Below are 23,711 nucleotides of genomic sequence, written 5' to 3'. Positions count from 1 at the left end.
ATATGCTAAAGTAAAATGTTTAATGAACCCTTTCAGGCTGTAGGTCCCTTTGAGAGGAAGGGAAAAAAAAAAAAAAAAAGTGTTAAGGGAACATGCGAGCCACAGGACAAAATAGTTCAAAAAGTTGCACTCAAAGCAAACTTTGTTCTGCTTCTGGCATTTTCCAGAATATAAGTGACCAGGAAAACTAGACTTACTACAAAAAGTGTGTATTTGCAATGTACACACATAGGCTGAGCTGTAGACCTGCCTTCTCACGGTCTTAAAAGATCCACACACGTAAGGGACAAAAATGTTAACCTATTAATAAATACCTTATTGATCAAGTCCCCTGGGGTGCCTGTGACAGTCATAATGCTGACGCAGACATTGATCGGGCGATGACAGCATTTTATTACTGGCATGATCTGATAAATAGCTAGTTCTTGGCCCTACACAGGTTTTGAGTAACTCTGACCCCTTCATAGTATTGAAGGATAATAAAGGAAAACGGCCATTGAATTTACCATGAATATGAAATTAAAGACAAACAGAGCAAGTACATTATTTATAGAGAGCCCCCGAGAACATATGAAAGAAGTAAAAATTAAAAGTCTGCATTGAAAATATCTAAGCCCGTAATACTGGATGATTTATATATGACAAGTACACTGTAGATCTGCAATAAAAACAGTGTGGTGTGATTCTCTACATAGGACACTGCAAGATCAGCTAGAATGGCATTAGTACTTCTACTATTACTCCAATGGTTAAAAAATACAAACAGTTTCACATGACCTAATGGATTTTAATTAAGCGCTGACAATACTGAAGTCTCACTTTTTTGCCCTCTCCATTTACCCTTACAGGTGTGTTTGTCTTCAGTTTTCTTTTATAGTAACTACAGTTTAAACTTCTTACAATCTATTAGACCATACATGTACATGTAACATTTTATTTATACATATGCCAACCTCCACTTTTTTATTTCTGTACCTCAAATTTTCGACATTCGTGCATGGGGGGCAGGGGAAACAGTAGGAAAACATTCTTAAGCTGCATTTTAAAATGCAGACTAATGTCAGTCCATGTAAAGTATAACCAGGATTGGAACTGGGTGTAGATGCATCCCTCGCCCGTCCGTTTAAAAAAAAAAAAAAAATAAAAAAAATGTATCTGCTACCTCCTTGCAGAATTCACATTGGCAGTCATGGTATTTGCATCAGCTGCCCTAGCGAATGTGGGGTATACGGGAATGCTATTGCCTACATTATTGTTTTGTTTCCTCTTTATGCAGTGGCAAAAATAGAAAACCGTACAAAATTGTTAAGTAGGACCTGCCGATATAGTATATATACACCGTGACATGGTTGCAGGCTTGGTATGTTTTGGCCAAAGGATTGAACTAAATGATCCAAACTTATGCGGGGAAAAAAAACCATAGTAATGGACTAAATAATTTGTCATATTGGATGTGCATTGGGGTTTTTGTTTATTGTAGAATACAGAAGGGGTGTGCAAACTTCATCTGCACTCCCCCCCCCCCCCACACTTACCTGTTCTCCAGCGTTTTCTGACGTCTTCAACATCACGTTGCAATAGCAACATGATACCATGAAACAGCACATTGCCATGGTGACGTGTCGCCAGAAGCCGCCGGAGACCAGGTAAGGGACTTCAAGGTCTCGTGCTGCCGCAGCATTTAATTTAAATGCTTTGGGGAAGAGCACGGTGCCTCCCTAAGCGCCACCCCCAGAAAATTTAGCGTTCACAAGTTTGCGCACCTCTGGACAGGAATGCACCAGCAAGTTCAGCTTCTAGAGCAGACTGTTTAAGTTTCAAGAGAATAACCTTCAGTTAAACCTATAAATGCAAAGATGCAAGCAGACAAAACGCTTAAAATAAAATCTTAGTTACCGTATATGTTTACCTTTTTTTTTCCCCTTAAAAAAGGTAATGTTTTCAAACTCTCAACCATAATGTTCTCACTCGGTGGACAAACTTGGTTGCCATTAATCTGTAGACTTACCCTTTTCCTTTTGGGTGGCATCTCTGAAACATCCAATAGGCTTCTCTCTGGTGTCTGCAGATGAAAAAACATTTATTTTTAACAGTACAACAATGAAAAGTTAAGGGTTACAATGCAGTGTGGTGTTTTTTTCTGGTTCAACCCAATCCTGAGTCCTTTTGGACATCACAGCTAAAACCAATAAACAGAAATCAAGAACTAATTCCCTGGTGAGAACCGCCACCTGAAGCACGCACAAAGCTACAAAGTAAACATGAAACCCCTCCCAAAAATAGCAGCTAAACACTGAATTCACATCCATTTGTTTAATTATTTTCACTTAAACATTCTGTGAACCCCCACTCCCCCCGTAAAACTGATTTTACACAAACGCACACAAAAACCTGGAAACTGGATCCCGATATAGGTTACACTGCTCGTGAAAGTAGCTGGATTTGAATGAAACAAGAGCCCTGATAACCATTTCCCTACTAGAGGGGCAGAAAAGGATTATTAAAGAGGAGACAAACTCACCAAATACAAAGATGATGGGATTTTCTTGGCATCCTGAAATGGAAGAGCATTGACATTGTCAGGTGAAATCAAGTACATATAACTTTAGAAACAGGTGCCAGTGTGCATACCAACTACTCATTTGTGGACAAAACAGCTTATGATCAGTTTTTGTGCATGGACTTTACAAAATACTAGTTTCCCACTTCAGCATGAATTACACGGGCTACCATCTCGCGTGGACTGGTACCCTACCTACTGTAATTTGGAGCGACTGGATCACATTTAGCAGTTTTAATTAACACCGAAAGGTCTGCTGCTTTCTATTCTCTGCTGCTTTAAAACAACGCCACCGACTGCTAAAGTGAACAAACAGGAAAATGCTCTAGCTTCAATATCTTTGCATAATAAAAAAGGAAGCAAAGTTACCGCCAAGGGACTCGACATTTTCTCCAAAGCATCCATGATGCGCCGTGCGGCTAAACTTGTAACCCCGTAAGACTTGACATTCGCCGGCTTTGCTTTAACCTGTATTCTTAGCGGTGCCTGGAAACAAGAGAGCACATCTGTGTTAATTGCCTTTGAACAGAAGCAAAAGACCCAATTAAAAAGTTTTTGGCACTACCATGAAGTGACAAGAGGGGTGTCAAACAATGATTTAACGTCAAGTGAACAGAAGTTACCGCAAAGGTTAGCAGACAACATTTTGCTCACTAGATGAGCAGGACCACGAGTGCAGCCTATTTAAGTTACGTCCCCAAGTAAGAGCATTTTGCAAATATAATGGGATTGCTGCATTAAGTGGGAAAACAAAGTAGTGTTATGTAACTAAGCAATATGTGAATGTTTTGTGGATGGTAACACCTTTATTCCTTTGGTTTTGTATGTTTAAAAAAAATAAAAGGTTGCAGTTTTCTTTTATTGTGTAACCTTTTAGGTGACACAGATTTATGTTAACATGCAAATTAAATCAAATCTTTGAATCAAAGGTATTTGGGTTCTGGCAGAGATTCTCCCTGGTAAGTAAATGTGCTAGGTATGTATTCAGACTGGAATGCATACACGTGGTGATCACTCCAAACACCAACCATTCTGCCACTCTAAGCTAGTGGTTCCCAAATCCACATGAACCCCCAACAGGCCAGGTTGAAAATATCCCTGCTTTAACACAGGTGGCTTAATCTACTCAGTCATTTTGACTGAGCCACGTGTGCTCAAGCAGGGATATCCTTAAACAAGCAGGGATATCCTTAACCTGGCCTGCTGGGGGTTCTTGAGGACTGGAGTTGGGAACCACTACACTAAGCTTTGAGCCTACAGGCATTTTTTGAGAGAGAATTTTTTTTTTAAATTGCTTTGTTAATCGTGAACTTTGTAACAATAAAGCACTAAGAGGTTCATCATACAAAAAAGCGCCTTAAAAATCAACCTGCTGCATTGGTACACAAGCATTCTCACAAATTAAGAGGATTTGTGGCTGCCAGAACTCTAAATTCCCAATACTTTTTTATTTACACATGCACTATTGATTTTCGCTGGTGTGTGCTGACAGACACCTCTCTGGGACAAGTGGGTTTCAGACAAAAGATACATTTTACCCCATCTAGTGGTCCCCACAGTTGTGTTAAAAAATGACTGAACCCGGGCACAGCAATCATACGCCACAGGTAAACTATTTTTGTGAATTTCCACCTAAAGAAAGCACCGCTAGCTGACATTTCAATTCTATAGTAATACTCCATAAAGCTGCAAATGATCATTGGATGGAATTAATGTTCATCGATTTGTAGTATTACAAGTTCCTTTCCATGGCAAAATAGCAACACTGGTGTTTAATACTAAAGGAATAAAATGATTCGTATTGGCCAAAAAGCAGTCGGTCTGACTGAACAGCCGTTCAACAGCACCCATTAACGGATTCGAGACCGCTCCCTGGGGCCAACTAGAACAAGCCATGCTGTTTACAGCCGTACTGATCGCTTGCAGGCGAAAGCAGAACACATTACTCATTCCTTGCACACAGCCATGCAGCAGGCCGACTAAACTCTGCTTTAACAAGCAGATAACAGGTGCTCTTGTCAAGCGCGTGTACTTTCTGCTCAAGCATGTGGGAAGTTGAAAATATTGTGTAATCAAATGCCACAGTACATCGCTGGTTAATGCTACTGCTACACCATTACTAAACAGAAGGCATAGCAAAAGTTACACTCTGCATGCTGTCCTATTTGCATACCCTGAAGCAAGAGGAGACCTACAGAAATAAAAAGACAAAAATAATTGTCTGGCCTGCCCCCTCTCTAACCTATTGCACGGTTTCTTTGCATTATATGTAGCAAACTAATGTTTTGCTACTAAAAGCCATCACTACAGGCATTTTTTGAGAGAGAATTTTGAATTCTGATAGATGAATATCAGAATTCTGATATGAATGAATAGATATTGAATTCATAGATTCAATTATATAGTTTACGGAGCTTTCCAAACCTCAGATTTCTTCAATTCCACCATTATATCTGGTAAACCAGGCCCAAAGGCACAGCGATCGCACTCCATATAAGTGTGTGTGTCTGGTAACCACTACTCTAAGTGGACACCACCAGAACATCATAAGTACATATTACAAATGTTTCACATTTGGTAATCTATTAAATGCCCACAATTTTCTAAGAAACTGCATGAACAAAATGCGTTGCAATGTGCCATGTGATGTGCGACATAGCAACCTGGTACAAGCATCTTTCCCACAGTTTAACAAAAAAAAGTTAGAAAGGGCTGGCTTCCAACCATGTTGATGTTTTAGCTTTACGGATTTCTGAATAAGAAAGATTTATTCAGAAATCCGTGGAGCGCTGGATCCCTTCTTTTCCTCAGTGTACTTTGGAGTTTATGGCAGGTACTTCCTTGAACCAGCAGCACCGGTAAATTGTATGCATTTTCTTTTTTGTGGAGTGCAGCCTTAACCCCTTTTACGATGTTTTAGCTTTGCCGTTTCACCCTTGCCACTGAAGTATCCAGCAAAGGGGCTGAAATAACAGACAAGTGGCAAGGTCTTGGAACAGTAGAAGGGCTAAATGAACTGAGAATGGACGGCTGTGGTCACTGGGACTCGAAGATTGCAGTGTCGTGGAGAAGCAGGTGGAATCAGGACGTTTTGGATAGTAAATTAATAGGGCTTCAGATCAAGGGCAATAGTGGTTTGCTGAAGATCAGGTTATAAAAGCGAGGCCTTACCTGATAAGGAGTGCCGCGCACTTTAGAGGCTCGGCCTCGGGCTCCAGCTGCCCCTCCATAAGCGGTTTTGCCTGGATAAAAAGGAGAATCCCCGAGCTGACCACACTTTAAGACTGAAGTGTTTCTAAGAGTCTGAAAATAAGCACAAATAAAAGCTGCGTTACAAAACACTGGGAGGCTCCGTCTTTTATTGTATTGAAAGGTCATGAATAAAAAGTCAGAATTCCTTAATGCAAATCAGACAACACCTCATAGCAAATAAAAATGGATTAAAAAAATAAAAATAAATATAAATATAAACATTGCAGCGTTGATCAGGCAACAGTGTTTCAGGAGGATGCAAATAGCACTTATTAAAGTATTTACCGGTGACAACGCTCCAAAGGCAGACAGGTTAAATGATGGTTTCTTAAAGTCCATAGAGGTGTTATGTGATGGCGTGAGAGAGCGATCAACCTCTGGAGACCACAGAAGGGGGACACTTTTTATAACAGCTACATCTAAAGGGGTAAGGAGAAGAGAACAGGTCAATACAGATGGCTGCGCACACCGTCTGAAAAGACCAGGTCAAGTTTAACCGACATATGCTGGAAGACCGAATGAGCAGCATTAAAGGGGAGAAGCAACCTTACCTTTGTCAGACGCCCTAGAGGAGAAGCCGCTGGTGGTGGAGATGTTATCGTCATCGTGCTGAGAGGTAGAGTCTTTTATTTCCTTGACGAGCGAGAAGCCGGCGCTGCCAATGGGGAAGGCAGAGGAGGTGGTGGGCTGGCAGTGAACAGGCGAGTCCAACATCTTGAAGTTCAGATGAGACCGGTGGAGTGACGGCCTGGTCAGCAGGTCAGGGAAGTTTAACGCTGACCGACTTGTTGATGGCTCTAGAAAACAAAAAACAATGGGACCATTAAGTAGAATTGCAACTTTGATGCTGTACTTGCCATGCGAGGGACGGGTGTATTTCTTGCATTCCTAAATACCTAAGCAAGAAAAAGTTACATTTGTGGCCAGTTTGTTTTCTCATGCAAGTTTCTTTTTTGGCAATCATCTTTTTGCGTTCCTAGAATAACTAGACATGAAAAGTCGTGTTTAAATTTTAACCGTGGGGAGAAAATACAAGACTCCTTAATGGTTGTAGAGAAGCAATCCTAGTACAATCCAGTAAATAAAGTGTGCGGTCGTCTGAGTCCCTCCCCTGGCGCCACCACTCAAATAAATACAAGTTACTGCACTTTCTATACTAAACATGGAGCAAAGCAATAGCACCGGTGATAATCACACACAGCAGTTTGTTACTGAATGTTGGTGTGACTATGGCAGGGAGCACAGCACTTCAGCAGATACGATCATAAAACAGGATCACTTTTCCATGAATGGTACAGGGCAACAAGGGTCAGGTCAGCAACACAGCATGTAGAGAAGCCACTGTGGGAGACCACCACGTACCGCAAGAACAATGTCAAACCCTAATATCACACTTGCAGTTTGACGGGTCTCTAAGGCCCCGGCCAGGCTCCCTGCTGGCGCGCTGAGGCTTAGGGAAAGCGGGTGCTTTCCCTGGCCTTGTGGTTGCTTACCGCACGCGCTGTCAGCGGGCCGTCGGGGGGCGGGCACCTCACTGGCCAGGGGCCAGTGACATCACGGAGCTGGTTCGCCCTCATTGGGCGAACCGCTCACGTGACCGGCCTGTCGCGCCGGCAAGCGGGGGAATTTTAAATTCCCCTGAGACCTACGCTTCCGCGCGCTTGCGGAAGCGTAGGCGAGCCCCTACTAAAGCCGCTCTAATTGCGGCTGTAGGGGCTCAGTGCTGAGCGGGAGCGCGCGTCAGCACGCTTCCGCCAGCAAGCGCCAAACATGGCCGAGGCCTAAAAAAATGCAGAGGTTCTGGGAAATTTTTGTTATTGGATTATGAATCTAACAGGTAACATTTCCCATCATTTTGGGAAGGATAAACATTTGAAAAGCATTATAAACCCACAGTTCATATTCTCGGGTCAAAGAGGACTTTTTATCCAAAACTGCTATTGCCAAGGGCAATTCAAGAGCCCTTTTTTTCAACCAAAGCACGTACTTCTTTCTACCAGCCTCATTATGTCTCCAACTCTATTCATATATCTCCATCACTCCTTCCTTCACCAATTCTCACTTCACATGAACTCCTTTCTTACTTGCGTCCTCTGTCACCACACAGCTATACCCCCTGCACTAAAACACACCCCTACAAATCATCCTCTCACATTCTCTTTCTGTCCATGCTTCTCCTCCTTGCTTCTGTCCCTGACCCAGTCTTATTTCTACTTGATCTCTCCTCACCTCCCACATGCAACTTCCACTCCCTCTGGTGTGAACCCCTCTAACCTCATACCCATCCCCTCACCCTCCTCTCTCCCTTTCTCCTGTGCCCTTTGGAATGCTCTCGCTCCCTTTCTAACAAGTTCCTCTCTGTGCATGACTTCTTTCTCTCTCACTCCCTGCTTCTCTTTGCTATAACTGAGACTTGGCTTACTCAGTCTGACTCTGCTCTGGAAGCTGCCCTCTCTTATGGTGACCTTTCTTTCTGCCACACTCCTCGCCCTGATGGCATGGGTGGAGGTGTGGGGCTCTTGCTTTCCTCTATCTGCCCTTACAGGACCCTTCCTATTCCTCTCTTGCTTTTCCCTCCTTTGAGGCTCACACCGTCCAGATTGTCTCCACTCCCTGTCCACGTGGCGGTCATCTATCGCCCACCTACCTCTACTCATCCCCCTTCTGTCTCTCTCTCTCTCTCACTTTGAATCCTGGCCCTCCTTCCTCGACTCTGACTCCCCTGTTCTCCTTGGGGAGTTCAACTGCCACATTGATGACTCCCCTCTCCCTTGGGCTTCGCGCTCTCTCTAACCTCTTCTTTTGGCCTTCAACAGTGGACTGCAGCCAGCACCCACAAGGATAGCCACTACCTAGACCTGGTTTTCACTAAAATTCTCTCTGATTTCCCTATTTTCCCCCTTCCTCTCTGACCATCATCTCATTTTCTCTCTCTCGCTTCTGCAGAAACCTGCACTCTATTAACTTACCCGCTTTTGATTCCACTTTACGCTCCTCCCTCTCCTCTCAGCCCTGCTCCAGACAGACAACCTGATCAAGAACTACAACTTTGCCCTATCCTCCTCTCTTGATCTACAGGGCCGCTTTCTCTCCGACGTTCTCGCCCCTCTAACCCCAGACCTGGCTAAATTACCACAGCTGCGTTCTTGCACTCGTTCCTCTGAAAGCCTCTGGAAGAAATCTCACACACTCGCAGACGTCCTTCACTACAAATGTATGCTATCCTGTTTCAACTCTGCCCTCTCTCAGGCTAAACAAACCTACTTTTCCTCACGAATCAACACGCACAAGTCTAACCCATGCCGGCTCTTCTCTGTCTTGGACTCCCTACTCAGACCACCCTCAGCTGCCTAGTCTTCCTCCTCCATCTCACCTCAGGACTTTGCGGACTATTTTAAAGAAAAAAGGTGAAATCCATACGTCAGCACATCCCCTCTGTTTCCTCCTCCCATCTTACACCTCTTCCTGCCTTCCTTGATTCTTTTTCCACTGTCACAGGAGGAGGATGTGGCACTGCTGCTCTCCTCTTCTCCCTCTACCACTTGACAACTTGACCCCATTCCCTCCCATCTCCTAAAACCTCTTGCTCCTACACATTTTAAACTCCTCCCTCTACTCTGATACAGTCATACCATACATCAAAAACAGCAAGCTTGACCCTACCTGTCTTCCTCCTGCCTTTTGCCTCTAAACTCCTTGAATGTCTTGTATTCTCTCGCTTGACTTACATGTTGCCAAAGACAGAGGTCATTACACTCTGCTCATACTACTCAACTTCTCTGCAGCATTTGCTATACTGTGGACCACCCTATTCTTCACATTCGTAACAAAGCTCTATCCTGAATCTCGTCTTACCTCTCCCATTGTACTTTCAACGTCTCTTCTGCCAACACCTCCACCTCTCTGTGGGGGTACCCCAGTTCTGTCCTAGGACCTTTCCTCTTTTCTCTGTACACACTCTAGGTGACCTAATCACATCTATTGGGTTCAAATATCACCTCTATGCTGACGACACACAAATTTACTTTGACCCCTGACCTTACACCTGCTGTACAGACCAACATTTCTGAACGTCTCTGCGATATCATCCTGGATGGCCCATCGCCAACTGAAACATGGCAAAAACAGAGCTCATGACTTGCTCCCAAACCTGGCCCAACTACCTCCTTCAACAGTTCTGTCATACACCCAGTAGCACAAGCACGATGCCTAGAGGTCACACTACTCTCTCACATTCAAAACGTATCTAAAACCTGTCACTTTTTCCTCCGCAATATCACAAAGATACACCCTTTCCTCTGTTGCTCGACATGCCCTCATTCTCTCCCGTCTCGATTACTGTGACCTCCTGCCACTCACATGTCTACCCTAAAAATCTATCCTAAAAAGCTGCTGCCAGAATCACACTATTTCCTAAATCCGTCAGCGCCTCCCCTGCTGAAATCCTTCTCCTTTCCCATCAACTCCCGTATCACACATTCAATTCTCCTCCTCACTTTTAAAGCTTTACACTCTTCTGACCCTCCTTACATCTCAGCCCTAATTTCTCGCTATACACCATGCTTGTGTTCCACTCAAAGATGTCTTCTCCCTCCCCCCTTGTATCTAAAGCCATCTCCCGTCAAACTTCTGACTGCCGCAAACCTCTGGAATGCCCTTCCCCTCAATACCCGACTAGCATCCTCTCTATCCACCTTTAAGACCCACCTTAAAACACATCTGCTTAACGAAGCAAATGAGTAGCTCTGTGGCCAACACTATACACCTAATTCATAAAGCTTGGCCCCTTGCAGACACACTTACCAGAAAGCCCTCCTACTGTATCTTCCTCCTACCAATTAGATTGTAAGCTCTTCGGAGCAGGGACTCGTTTTCCTAAATGTTACTTTTAAGTCTGAAGCACTTATTCCCATGCTCTGTTATTTGTATTTGTAATTTATATGATTGTCACGTGTATTACTACTGTGAAGCGCTATGTACGTTAATGGCGCTATATAAAGACATACATACATCCAACCAAGTGCACCATGGTATGCAGCCTAAATCTCAACAAGCAAGGGGAAGACTACTTCTGAATAAGGACACAAGTTTAAAGATAATACAAGGCTTATATGTTGGGACATACCACTACTAACCAGGTTATAGATTTTTCAGGCATGTAAAAATTGTCTCACAATCATTTTACCTTTTCAGTGAACTTACTTTTAGTCGGCAGTGATACCAGAGCCGTGACAGCCTAATGGTTGTAACATGTGAGATACTTGGTTGGTTTGGTCAGCAGCCAACATTTTCAACCACAATACAAACTGTCAGGCACTACATACAAGATTCGTAGCAGACTAAAAACAGACCCTTAGGCACATCAACATTCTCTCTAATAACAATAAACGTTTATTTGCTCAACCTTTTAAGTCAGCAGTGAAACAACAGTGAACCCCCATAGTAAGACATGTAAGCCTCATGCGGAGGAGAACCAGATTGCCAAGCTACTCCATTTCATATTAGGAGGTATTGAAAAGAAAGCATGAACAACTCAGTCTGAACATCTTCTGTAACATTTGTAATAGATTAGGATGAGTTTTTATAGTTTTTTCACCGTATTAATCTCAATCACCAATGCAATGGCCTTCATGAATAGCCGCTTCCATGAATGGGGGCGTGCACACCGCAGAGGAAAGACTGCAATGTTTCCACACGTACAGCAAACAAGTTACTAAGCACTTAAGGCAATTCAAAAGGGAAAAGTTTTAAAATGACTGAAAGAAAAGGACTAAAAAAAAAAGTGCACTAGAGTATTTGTATAGTAATATGCAATGAAGTACGTGATTAGGATGAAAAGGGAAAAGTACAGATCTGCACAGCAAAATCTAATTGTATTAATACAACCAAAACAGACCAGCATATTTAATCTTGCAATTATATGCAGTGATAGAAAGCTAAAAGCAGCTACACCACTTGGCGAAGAATAACAGCTGGAGCAGGATTGTAGGCATGCGATTCGTGACCAAAACTCACAACCCGATGGACATATTGTATAATTGAGGAATCAATGCTACAGCATAGCTGGGAGCATCTGATAAATGTATCAAAGAAAAGGAATAGATTAAAACTTGGTGTTCGATACCTGCAACCTTGAATAAGTAATTCTACCCGTCTAACCAACAATTAGTATTCAGGGTACTCATTGCGCGCAATATAATATGGATTAGAAAACAAGTTTGCAAAAACTCACAAGTGCTAGCCAGTGTCCTTTCTACACTTAACATTACATTTCTCTAGACTGACTTCATCCCTCATCATGTCAAATTTTCTTGCAAAGGCCGCTGGAATATGTTTTGACCAAGTCACTGAAACCACCGCTGCCTCGTTTCTCTTATGTCTCTGTACCCACCTTCTTCTGCCAGCCGGAGCACGGACTCAGGGGTTGCTCGGCCATCAATGGGAAGAGGTTCTTCATCCTCTCTATATAAATGGTGGTGCAGGTCATTCTCCCCACTTGCGGTGTGCTCCGCTTCAGGTTCACTTTCTTGCGTCGCCCCGGCAGGTGCCTCGTCTTTGTTGAAATACTTCTGCAGCCACCCAGGCACAATGCTCCTCACAGTATCTGTCACACGCCTGATTATTCCCTGAAGGAGAAAGTGACATCAATGCACAGAACAGAGAAAACCTTTTTGAGGGAGCTCGATACCATGAATCTGCTAACCGGATCATTTTGAGATTAAGTCTTTAAAACCAACATATTTGAAATAAAAACGTACACATCCTCAGGTGTTACCATGCATGAAATATGTGGAACTAGTTGATTTGCTGATATGGACAGCAAAAAAGCACAATTAACATCTGTAGTCATATTAACCCCTTCAGTTCTGGAGGGTGCTGCCACCCAGGGCTGCAGACAGATGGGAAAGCCGGGACAAGTGTCCCGGGCACGTCTGCTGTAGGGATTCCCTGGACCCAACCAGAGGTCGGGCCCAACCTCTGCATCCAGCTGCCGGGTCCCTGGTTGCTGCCGGGCCCCGGCTCTCCCAAGCTGGTGCAGGGACTCTTGCTGGGCCTGTCTCTCCCACGCCGGGTGCCTCTCTCCTGCAGGAAACTAGCCTATTACGATGGCGTACAGGGCACGTGGTAAGGGGCCCACCAGCGTGCGTGCCCTCATCACGTAGACTGTCCGCCCATAGGGCACTTACAGGGGTTACATCTATGAGAACAGGCAAAGTGAAAGTGGGGGTTGGCGTGTGATATTGAAGTGTAACATTGCCAAGTGGGCATTACAGCACAGAATCTCACATCCGTGTGCGGTAGCACTGCAATGCGTTGCTGGCCTCCCTGGCAGTGAAGGGGTTACTCCCGTCACAGTACTTTAATAACCTATATATACAGGGTTTGGGCGGACTTGGCTTTAAATAAAAAAAATATTAATATTTTTTTTTCTTTCGATATTTAGTGGTACTGCCAATCCAACTATGGTATTAAATTACAGTCCAGTCTGCTCCCCGGTCTCTGTTCTACGAAAATCAATAACAGGGCACCAGACTTTGCTGGAGTCACAGCAGTGATGGGCGAAACTGTAAAAATCCGATCTGTGAATTTTTCATCCTGTTTTTACCAAAATCCCATCCACACACAAATCCGAAGGCGCATTGGGCACTAAAAGATCTTGTGAAACCGCCATCCTATCTTAAATCCAAATACATTTGAAGATGAATGAGGGAGTGGGGTGGGGAGGAAGGAATGGCCTCTTTTAGAGAGTCTCAAGCACTCTCTCAAACGTTCCTTCAAAGAACATATGGAGACACCGCATGGCTCAAATAGGAGCACAGCTTAGATACAAGGGAGGTATGAGAATGAGATATACTTTGTATATTTAAATGTCATCCCACACACTTCCTATAATGACAGCTCCAAGGCACCTTGTGAGGAATGGGGTACTGCTATTCAGCACATCAGCTCTAGCCCTAGCCCTCTACAATTCAATTTGTCGTTTTGTTCTCCATTGCAACTATAACACACCACTGAGAAATGCTCAAAGAACTAGATTGGTCATCACTAGAGTCTAGGCGCAAAGTTCACCTTTCCCGTCTTGCCTTCAAATACTTTATGGGCAAGCTACCCAGCTACCTGAACAAGCTCCTCACCCCTACCACATGCAGCACCTATCATCTGAGATCAGACTCCAAAAGACTGTTCACGGTCCCAAGGTTCAGCAAAGTATCCGGACGTTCCTCCTTCTCTTACCGTGCACCCCAAAACTGGAACAACCTACCAGAGACTCTCACATCCACCACCAGTTTAAGTTCTTTCAAATCTAAGGCTGTCTCACATTTTAGTCTGTAACTGTTTCATACGCCCATAATATATATCATCTGTAACTGTGCATGCAATGTCTTGTATATAATGTAGACCCTGTTCATTTATGCAACTGTATTTGTAACCATGTATTATTTGTCTCAACTATGTGTCCAGGACATACTTGAAAACGAGAGGTAACTCTCAATGTATTACTTCCTGGTAAAATATTTTATAAATAAATAAATAATAAATAAGTAGTATGAGCTAGATCAGCAGCTGGGAAGCACGACTGTCACTGGCTAGTAGCACATCTACAAGGTCTCAGGTGTGCTCCTTTCTGTGCACAACATTGAACAGGCAACCAGGAACTGGAAGAGGTCTGCTTTTAAAGGAGACCAGCGGGAGGGTAATACAGGTGTGAGCAGTGAGACACAGAGCTCATAGTATGCTGTGACAGGGGTGCTACCCAGCAGCTGCTTTAGCTCACACTGCCAGAGCTTATGTCCTGGATAGCAGAGCTTGTGGGTTCTGATCCTATTAGGCCTGACACCAGTACCTCCCTTCTTCACAAGGTTTGTCAATATAGGTTTTCTAGAAAAGGCTTTCAGAAAGCGTGGTGTGCGAGTATTTAAATATATGTTGTACGTCTTCCTTAGCATATCTCCCAGGTTCCTACGGTGTGATCCAGGTCTCTCACCATGTTATTTGGAGGAGAGGTTTGAGGAGAAAGATTGTGCTGGAGACTAAAATCAGCGGGCGGATTTCCAGTAATTAAAAACAAAAAAAAAAAAGAAACAAGAATCTGCCTTTTTGAGACTGATCCACGGCTGAAAACGTGCAAATTTTCACCCATGTCTAAATAGTAGTACAGTACTGACTATGACACGAATTCTGGTTCTACATTAGATGTGACAATATTTCCTCAAGCAGTCACCTTTCACTGTTCAATGCAATTCTAGTTCAGTTATTAGAAAGATGGGGGATTATTTGTGCCCGAGAAGGTACAAATGCAAATATTATTACAAGCACACCATTTTACATTCCATACCAGAAATAACTGTAGCTTGTGTGTCCAGTGGGGGCTGCCACCCCAGCAAAAGCCACCAGTCTGTTCAAAGCCGAAACAGTCCTAGATTACATAACATACCTAAAAACAGCAGCAGAGCACAAAACACAGGCTGTCTTGTGTTTCTGTAAATGGGTCACGGTGACACAAGCAGCATGGGATGGGGGTGAGCAGTTTTCAGAGCTGAAACATTCGAAACAAAATGTTGCTAAACCTTGCGGTGACAAAAAAGCATGGAAAATGCGCCCGTCGCAAACCCCACCCCCCTCCCCCTCCACCAGGAGCTTTTTCGGAGTTGAAACGCTCTATTTTCAACTCCGGGACTCCCCAGTTCCAGCTATGCGTAATGTGTCTACATAGCTGAAAATAGGGCGGTCCAGTTGTAGGGGACACTCCAAAATTAGAGCATGAGGTGAGGGGAAAAGAGAAACCACTCTCCCATCCCCCACAAAAACCAAGGTCAGGATTACTGCTTCAAGCTTGCATTAATAAACACCAATAACGGGTTACAAAGTTTAAAGATTAAATAGTTTTAATCCTCGATAGAAGGAAAACACATCCATTACATCTTTAAGAGTAAAATCAGGTTTTACCAGAAATATTCTCCAAGTCATCAAAGTCTAATAGACATTTTTTATTATGCTAAAATCCAGCATAGCAAAGGCAACTAGAAAAATATATTTTTTTTTTATATTTGTATGCATCATTCATTGTCCTGAGATTTATACTGGTCTATTATAAGAAGCTACAGTTTGAACGCCATAAGAATACACGGGTTGGCTCAAGATCGGAAAGGGCACACGCCAAGGATGCATCCTGTCACCAGCAACATGTCAACATGTATGCAGAAGCTGTCATGCGGCGAGCAGGCCTGGATGAGTCCCAGATTGGCGTGAAAATAGGCGGCAGAAACATCAACAACCTCCGATACACCAACGATACTACCCTGCTGGCTGAAAACAAGAAGGATCAAGAACATCTGATCATGAAAGTCAAAGAAGAAAGTGAGAAAGTTGGACTGCACCTGAACATTAAGACAAAGATCATGACTACAGCAAAAAAATGTGAACATTAATATCAAGATCAATAATGAAGAAATTGAAGTGGTTAACGATTTCATCTTCCTTGGCTCCAAAATTGATTGCGATGGCGACTGCACCCCTGAGATTAAGAGACGGTTGGCACTTGAAAGAAATGTGATTATCAGTATGAAAAACATCTAGAAGATTAAAGTGATCAGAAACTAAATGCAGATTGGTCAGTGCAATCGTTTTCCCAATAGCAACACATGGCTGCGAAACCTGGACTTTGAGAAAGGCAGACAGATTGATGCATTTGAATTGTGGTGCTGGAGACGTCTGCTGCGTATTCTGTGGACAGCCAGAATAACGAACAAAGAAGTCCAGGAAGGGACCAAACCGATAATCTCATTGGAGGCCAAAATAAAGCAAAAGCTCTCCTACTTCGGTCACATCATGCGAAGCAAGTCGCTCGAGAAGGACGTCATGCTTGGAATGATCGGTGGTAAGAGGAAGAGGCCGCCCAAGAACTCGCTGGCTAGACACCATCAAGAAAGATACTGGACTGAACATAGCAGAATTGAAAGAAGCCATGAGATATCAGAAGACATGGAGCACACTGATCCATAGAGTGGCCGAGAGTCGTACTCGAGAGCGAGAGATATACCCAGCAACAGAAAAGCTTGCGTAAACTGTACATCTAACAAAAATGCTGCATGTAAATCAAAACACACCGATATTCAGCTATTTCTCCACAAAAACAAAATGTTACGCAAATGTATTGGATTTGCGAATTATGCGGCATGTGATGTGCCCCGCAAAAAAAAATTCTCAGTCAGCAATCACAAACTGCCTCTCACTTAAATGTGTGGCTGCTCTAACGCAAAGCTCATCACCTTTGTGATCGGACATGAATACACGCAGCACGCGCAGGAATAACATACCACACAAAGTGAAAGCCTATTTTGCCGTTCATCAGCATCTCATCTGTTTTCACAGGACTGACAAATGCTGCTGTTAAGCGACTCAATGCAGTGCTAATCCCAGGAGATCATGAGTCAATGGCCCTGTCTCCTAATTAGGAGATCTAGAGACCATAGTAATCGGGTTTATCTCACCATACAGATCACTACAGACCCCATTTCACTACAACAATGAGCAAGATGGATATAAATTCAATAAAGCAGCAGTGGCACCTGCACAATATTACACTAACTGCATGACAAAAACCCACAACCCTTCAAAGTACAGTGACAATGAGAAAGAGGGGCTCATGCGTCCCCTAGTCTGATCTTGACCATCATGCAATAAGTTTTACTTTGTATATGTACTTTAGTACAAAAGACTAAAGTCCAAGAGCAATCGCCGCAATGGGAGGGAATGGAAACCTTATTGTGCTCATCAACACAGCTCGACAGTTCCAAAATACAGCCTTAGGCCGAGCTCATGGTGGCGGCGTCGCTGCGTCCGCGCGCACTTCCGGGACTCTTACCTCATTGCTTATGGAAGTTCCTCAAGTGCCCGCGGCGCTGCGAGCGTCGACGCTGCTACATTTTGCAGGGACAACTCAATTTGAGATTTCGGGCTGCAGTCGTGTGACGTCAGCGTCATGTGAGCTGGTTCAGCCAATGAGGACGAACCAGCTCCATGACGCGCTCCCCAAATGCTACGCCGGGGTTGCAGGAGTGCGCGCGCCGCCACCATGAGCTCGGGCCTTAGTGACAAGAGCTAAATGATTTCTATGAAAGAGGTTTGCCTATTTAGCACAGGTTCCGCATGTAACCCCTACTTTTATACATTTGACAAATCACAATGCAAGATAGGTTTAATAGTTGTTCAAGGGAAGGTCTGGAAACCAAGCTCTGGAAGGAAAAAAAATAATACTATAAACTATAGTTGAGTGCTCATAAGTGCGACTTGATATTGAGAACTAGATGGTCCCACTACTTAAATTTAACACGGCTGCAGCACTAAGCAGCTCACTGCTGCAAAATGTAGGTAACACTTCTGTGATTAAAGAACAGCTTAGTGATGCAATCTGCAAAGGATCCCTCAACATTGATCTTCACAATAAGGAAAACATTTACATTTGCTGTTCACGGCTTGCCATTCCCACTTGGGGTGGAAGGCATTGGTGCTCCAGATTTGACCCCGTAGGATGAACCGTCGCTTAAATGCAGCAATATAGGTTATTTTTTAGAGATTGAAGCAGGGCATCTCCGGAGCTGAACAGTGTTAATGTCAGCCCTGGGGAGCCCCTGCTTCCAGGGAAACTTACATCTGTTGCGATGCCTGTGAAGTTTTAATGTCCGTCACATGGGCCAATAGAAAGGTGCACCGGATTACGTCACTGCGTCCTATTGGTCCGCGGGACATGTACATGCTGCCATTTCATTAGGCACACTATTTCCCTGGCTACATAGATATCCGCACCGCTACAGAAGCAAGTACCTCTGGAAGCAGGGGTTCCCCAGAGCAGTAATTAACACAGTTCAGCTCCGGAAACCCCCTGCTTCAAACCTGTAATAATTTTTTTTTGTTTTTGTTTTTTAAAACATCTGTATTGCTGCTTTAAGTAACAAATGTAAAAGTCTTAGTGATACAGATCTGCTCATACTAGTGTGCATCCTTAGGAATGTTACTAAACCGCACTCCCTAGCTATTTAGGGCTATGATGTTGCAAGAAGTAAACCAGACAACGCAGCTTGGACATAGGAAAGGTGTGTAATGCACTTTCATGCAGCACAAGGCGGATAAATGTTTAGAGACAGTGGAGGGAGCCTGAAGCCCAAGTATTGTGGTTTATGGAGAGATTTTTCAACACAGGGCACTTCCATCTTCTGCATTTATCCTTCCCTAGAGCAGAGAAAGTGTGACGTAGCCCTCCGCCAGGATGTGCAATCTAGTGCTTTCCCCATTTCCTTTTAAAAAGTGCAGTGTCCTATAGGGTCAAACTGAACTACTTGAGATTAGTCGTTTCATAGGATGGAGCAGGGTGAATAAAAGCATTAAAATATCAGGCTTGGTCCCAACAATGTTTGTTAACACCACCTGGAAGTTTAGGGTGGGTTTTTACTGTAAATTGATCTGACATGGAAGGGGCCTGAGAAATCTGATTTTGGTGGGACAATTATTCAGATTGCCGCCTCCTCGTTTATAGAGTCCCTGTTGTAACCAAATACAAAGAACTGTTCAGACTTTCAAAGAATCCATACACTTGGGAGAGTGTACCGTGAGGTTTGAGAGAATATTAATACTTTATCAGCACATTATTTATGGAGACTGGACATATGCAGCCACTTTCAATAATGTGTCACTTTGGAAAATGGAATGGAGCAACAATAAAGTAAAAGTACTCAAACAAGCAACATTTTCTGCCATTTGAAATGGTTACTAGATAAAGTAAGGCGCGTTTAAAAGACTTGAGAGCCTGTGAAAAAAAAAAAAAAAGTTGCATTATAGTCGACCCCCTTTCTTTTATGTTACAAAGCATTGAAAAAATGGGGTTCCCCGGAGCAGAATCAAGCTTCGCCTGATCCAGTACAAAAATGGAACACGTCTTTAGTCAATTCCCACTTATTCAACTAAGCTACCAAATGTTCCTACTGTTCTAAATGTTAGCGCACACCGCATGGACTGTCTGGTGTTTTCCAGGAAGGATTAGAAATGATCACTAACCAGTCATATGCATGCTCTGTTGCTCATCCGCAACAGTTTCCTCTGTGAGCATCTCCTGAATGGAGAGTGGGCACCCCACACCCCCCTTTACTAAAAGCAGCAGACAGCCTGTCTGGTCATTAAATACCAAAACAGAAAGAAATCAAAACAGTAATACCTATTCTGCAACTTTGCACTTTAACCATTTGTCAGTGAGTTCAATTCCACTTACTGACAGGGTAGGGTAACACAACCGACACACACACACACACACACTTCTGAAGCACATCACATGTAGGTGATGCCAGACGCACCCAACATACGTTTCACCTGTTTCAACGGGGGATGGGACCGGTTGTGTTTTCCTGAACGCGTAGGAGACTGCACCGAAATCACAGGCAGCACAGAGTTCGGTTTGCTGGGGGTGGGATACCACTTATTGTATACCTTTATCTACCGAAATTAGCAAGTTATCTGGGTTCTAAGAGTCAGAACTAGAAGCTTCATCTATTAGACAATATCACAGGATTGATACACTTCCTAATAGACTAACCACCCAGTTCTGCTGTGACCTGCAGGAAAATTGTAGATCTGAACCCCTCCGAGAGACAGCCATTTAAACTGATCCCTATCAATACAGGTTAAGTGGCATCTTTTCTCAGGTAACCTGCTACCCTCACCAGCAACTAAAGGGTTAACAAAGATTTCCAAGACTGATTAGGACAACACCTGACTATACTCGGATATTGAAGTGGTATACATGTATATTATGCCTTTCCCCTGTCTGACAGATCAGACTGACCCATGAGATTTCATTTTGACATGCTATTACGCCATTTTTGGCAATAGATTTAGCTACATTCATAGCAGGACCACACCTCCGCCCTGTGTTCACTCAATTGTTTTTAAGTTTGCATTTTGTTTCTCCGCCTTTAGAACCTACTGTTTATTTTAATTTTATACAATAAAAGGTTTTTTTGGTTTTTTTTACATATGTTCTGGTGTTCATTTAGACATTTAGTGCAGCGATAAGGGGGTTTCCTTCTCTCTCCCTGTGCACTCAAAATCAAAGTTCCTTGCTAGCACCAGCCCTGGGTGCCAAACTGATTAACACCATTTATCCACAAATGTTCAGTAGAGCAGAATCCCCAAACTATCTAGGTTCTCTCAGCAATACCAATTCTGCAACTTTGTGCTTCAACCATTTGGCATCAAGTTCCATTTTAATCCACTTGTTGACCGGGTAATGTCCCAGACCTCACGCCGAAAATAGGATGCAACTCGCGTCAGACAATTTTATATTCAATAACTCCGATCTGAGAGAAAATTCAGACGATTGACAACTTGCGTGCGGCGACAGCTATGTCACTTTACACTAGATATGAACAGTTTTACGGCCTACCGTCTGGGACTAGTTTAATTTGAGTTAATCAGAGTACAAAATATTCCTCAACTCTCCCACTATAGGATTCATTGTACCGGAGTCATGTGTAGTGTAGCCTCACAGGCGTACGTACATGCATTGTACTAGGCTTCTTTGACATCTAGAGGGTGAACTGGACTATCTGATAAATTGTCATAGGAGTGCCATATTGCTTACGGCCCTCTCTGGACCCATGATTGTCACGGTACACAAAGTGTCACGAAAGGTTGTACAAAACTAATATAAACACTTTTTCACGTTTGCTGTCACTGACCAAGATATCATTAGTCAGTTATGTTGGCCGTTAACGGTTCTTCAGGTAACCCTTTAGGTTCTTGTTTCAAAAAGCTTTTACGATTGCCTTTAAATCTTATGCTATCTAACTTCAGTTATCCAAAAGACTGCTCCCCCTGCTTCCTAATGTCATCAATCATTAGCAGTCAAGACAGTGGGTCAAAATATTTTGTCACGTGTCTTCTGCTAGAGTATTTTCTTACTGTAAACTTCAAATAACAATCCCTTAAATTTCTTACACCTCCCCCCCATTATATTTACAGAATGGAAACCATGGGTAACCTCGAGTTTACACGTGCTATTTTCAGATACAAGAACCCACAGTCTCCGAAGTACATACAGGTGAAGCTACCGGATTTTAATTCCCCACCAGGGGAACCAAAATGGCTATCAAATCTTAGTTTCATAAGTAGCCGCATAATCATTGGTTGAGGGCTCGTAGAGTACTGCCATTTAAAATCGCTGTTAAAAAAACCATGAGGGAATAACGGTAGCATCACTGGAAAGCGTCTTGGGAACCAGGGGGTTCATGTAGATGAAAATAATGCGATTCTGTTCTGAAGGACATCCAAATCCATTCCTGAGATTGAGCTATAATATATATATATATATATATATATATATATATATATATATATATATATATATATATATATATAATTATCACTTGTGACAAAAAAACCTCCACCGTAAAGCATATAGCAAATGGAAATATTACGGTGTGCTCATTTGCATGTCTTAGACAGGTCTGCAACCCTGCCTTTCACCATCACCCAGCACTTCCACTGCAGCAAGTGATTCTGGGAAATGACATGCAAATTAGCACATCTTTCACCTTTTACTTGAAATCCATTTACATGAAACCCATATAAGCAAATGCTATGCTATTCACACGGCTTTAAGCACCGCATGGGATTAGATGCAAAGCCAGTCAAACCACTCTCAGATGTTTCAACCTTAATGGGTCTTATCAGTGTGAGGGTTGGTTGTACTGGCTTTGCAATTGTCAAGGCTGGGTAGGTTTACCATATACATTAAGTTATGGTGGGTGAAAAAGGCAACAAACATTGGAGGTTTTTTGTCGCCTTTTTCACCCACCATAACTTAAAATGTGTATGACAGAGATATAGAGATAGTTTTTTTTGTTTTGTTTTTTAAAGGGGGGCTTTGCTGCTTGACCAAGGTTAACCATTCCGCTACAGCATGTTGGACCACAAAAACCCTTTCTGGTCCATGCCCTTATCGGAGCACCTGCTAGTAGTGCAAAATACCACTCATGTACGGATAAATTATATAAATAAAAAAAATCACCAGCCAAATATACAAGCCCATGATCTTTACGCAGCTCACCACTGCAGATGATGGTGATTTTACAAGCAAGGGTGATAGAGCCAAATTAGATATATAATGAGGTGCCATCCAACGTTGTCACTGATAGAAGACAGACCTGGTGTAACAGAGCATCAAGCTCACACCAAGATGACCACAAACAACATGTAACAATGTAAATACAAAAATATACTGTCCTCTCAATTTGTCTGTATCATGTTTTATCTGTGCTTAAAAGATTATGGCTGGCTATGCACTGCAGACATCCAGCAGGGACATTTACAATAAGAATGCCACATGGAAACTTGTGCACCAGTATGGTATATAGCGATCTGATATTATTGGTAAACATTATGGATTAAGGGAGTAAGGTTAAGTTTTGGGAACAGAGAAAGTAGCCAAAACGTGTGTACAGTACAGAACAAGTTCTGGGCAACCGCTCGTCAAAATGATGTAGTTTGTGTCCATGGAATCAACGTGTGGCCCCCAATCAACCAAAGCCGAACTGTAGTATCACGTGTGGGTGTCTGACATGGAAGGAAGTAGTACAAGCCTGATCATCACTGGCGGGATTGGTCTGTCTGAAAGGTGCAGGGTGAGACTGAAATACATTGGATTCATGTGGATGTGTATTTTTTTAATATATACTTTTATCATAAGAGACGAACTCTGTTCTGCACAATGTATGCGCGTGTTCATCCAACTTCAACTTTGACACTAAATGAAAAGATAATTCAGGCGCTTCAGAAAACAAAGTAGTATGCTGGGTATTACCTGAAGGAGACAGGGAAAAGAATGAATGGGGTCAGAACACACAAAAGC

General features: G+C 43.1%; 1 protein-coding gene across 1 annotated transcript in view; it reads right to left on the bottom strand.

The window, feature by feature from the left end:
- Nucleotides 1–23,711, bottom strand: part of NUP153 (nucleoporin 153) — a 63,916-nt gene that overhangs the window by 38,296 nt on the left and 1,909 nt on the right. The window contains exons 2-8 of the mRNA XM_075585640.1: nucleotides 12,204–12,438; nucleotides 6,364–6,609; nucleotides 6,098–6,231; nucleotides 5,732–5,863; nucleotides 2,930–3,046; nucleotides 2,522–2,554; nucleotides 2,009–2,062 (exon numbers count right to left, since the gene is read on the bottom strand). Of these exons, the coding sequence (XP_075441755.1) occupies nucleotides 2,009–2,062; nucleotides 2,522–2,554; nucleotides 2,930–3,046; nucleotides 5,732–5,863; nucleotides 6,098–6,231; nucleotides 6,364–6,609; nucleotides 12,204–12,438 (951 nt within the window). The remainder of the gene's footprint in view (nucleotides 1–2,008; nucleotides 2,063–2,521; nucleotides 2,555–2,929; nucleotides 3,047–5,731; nucleotides 5,864–6,097; nucleotides 6,232–6,363; nucleotides 6,610–12,203; nucleotides 12,439–23,711) is intronic.

The sequence above is a fragment of the Ascaphus truei genome, chromosome 2, assembly GCF_040206685.1.
Source record: "Ascaphus truei isolate aAscTru1 chromosome 2, aAscTru1.hap1, whole genome shotgun sequence".
NCBI lineage: Eukaryota > Metazoa > Chordata > Amphibia > Anura > Ascaphidae > Ascaphus > Ascaphus truei.
The sequence above is the reverse complement of the archived record's forward strand: the minus strand, read 5'-3'. Positions and strand labels throughout refer to the sequence as shown.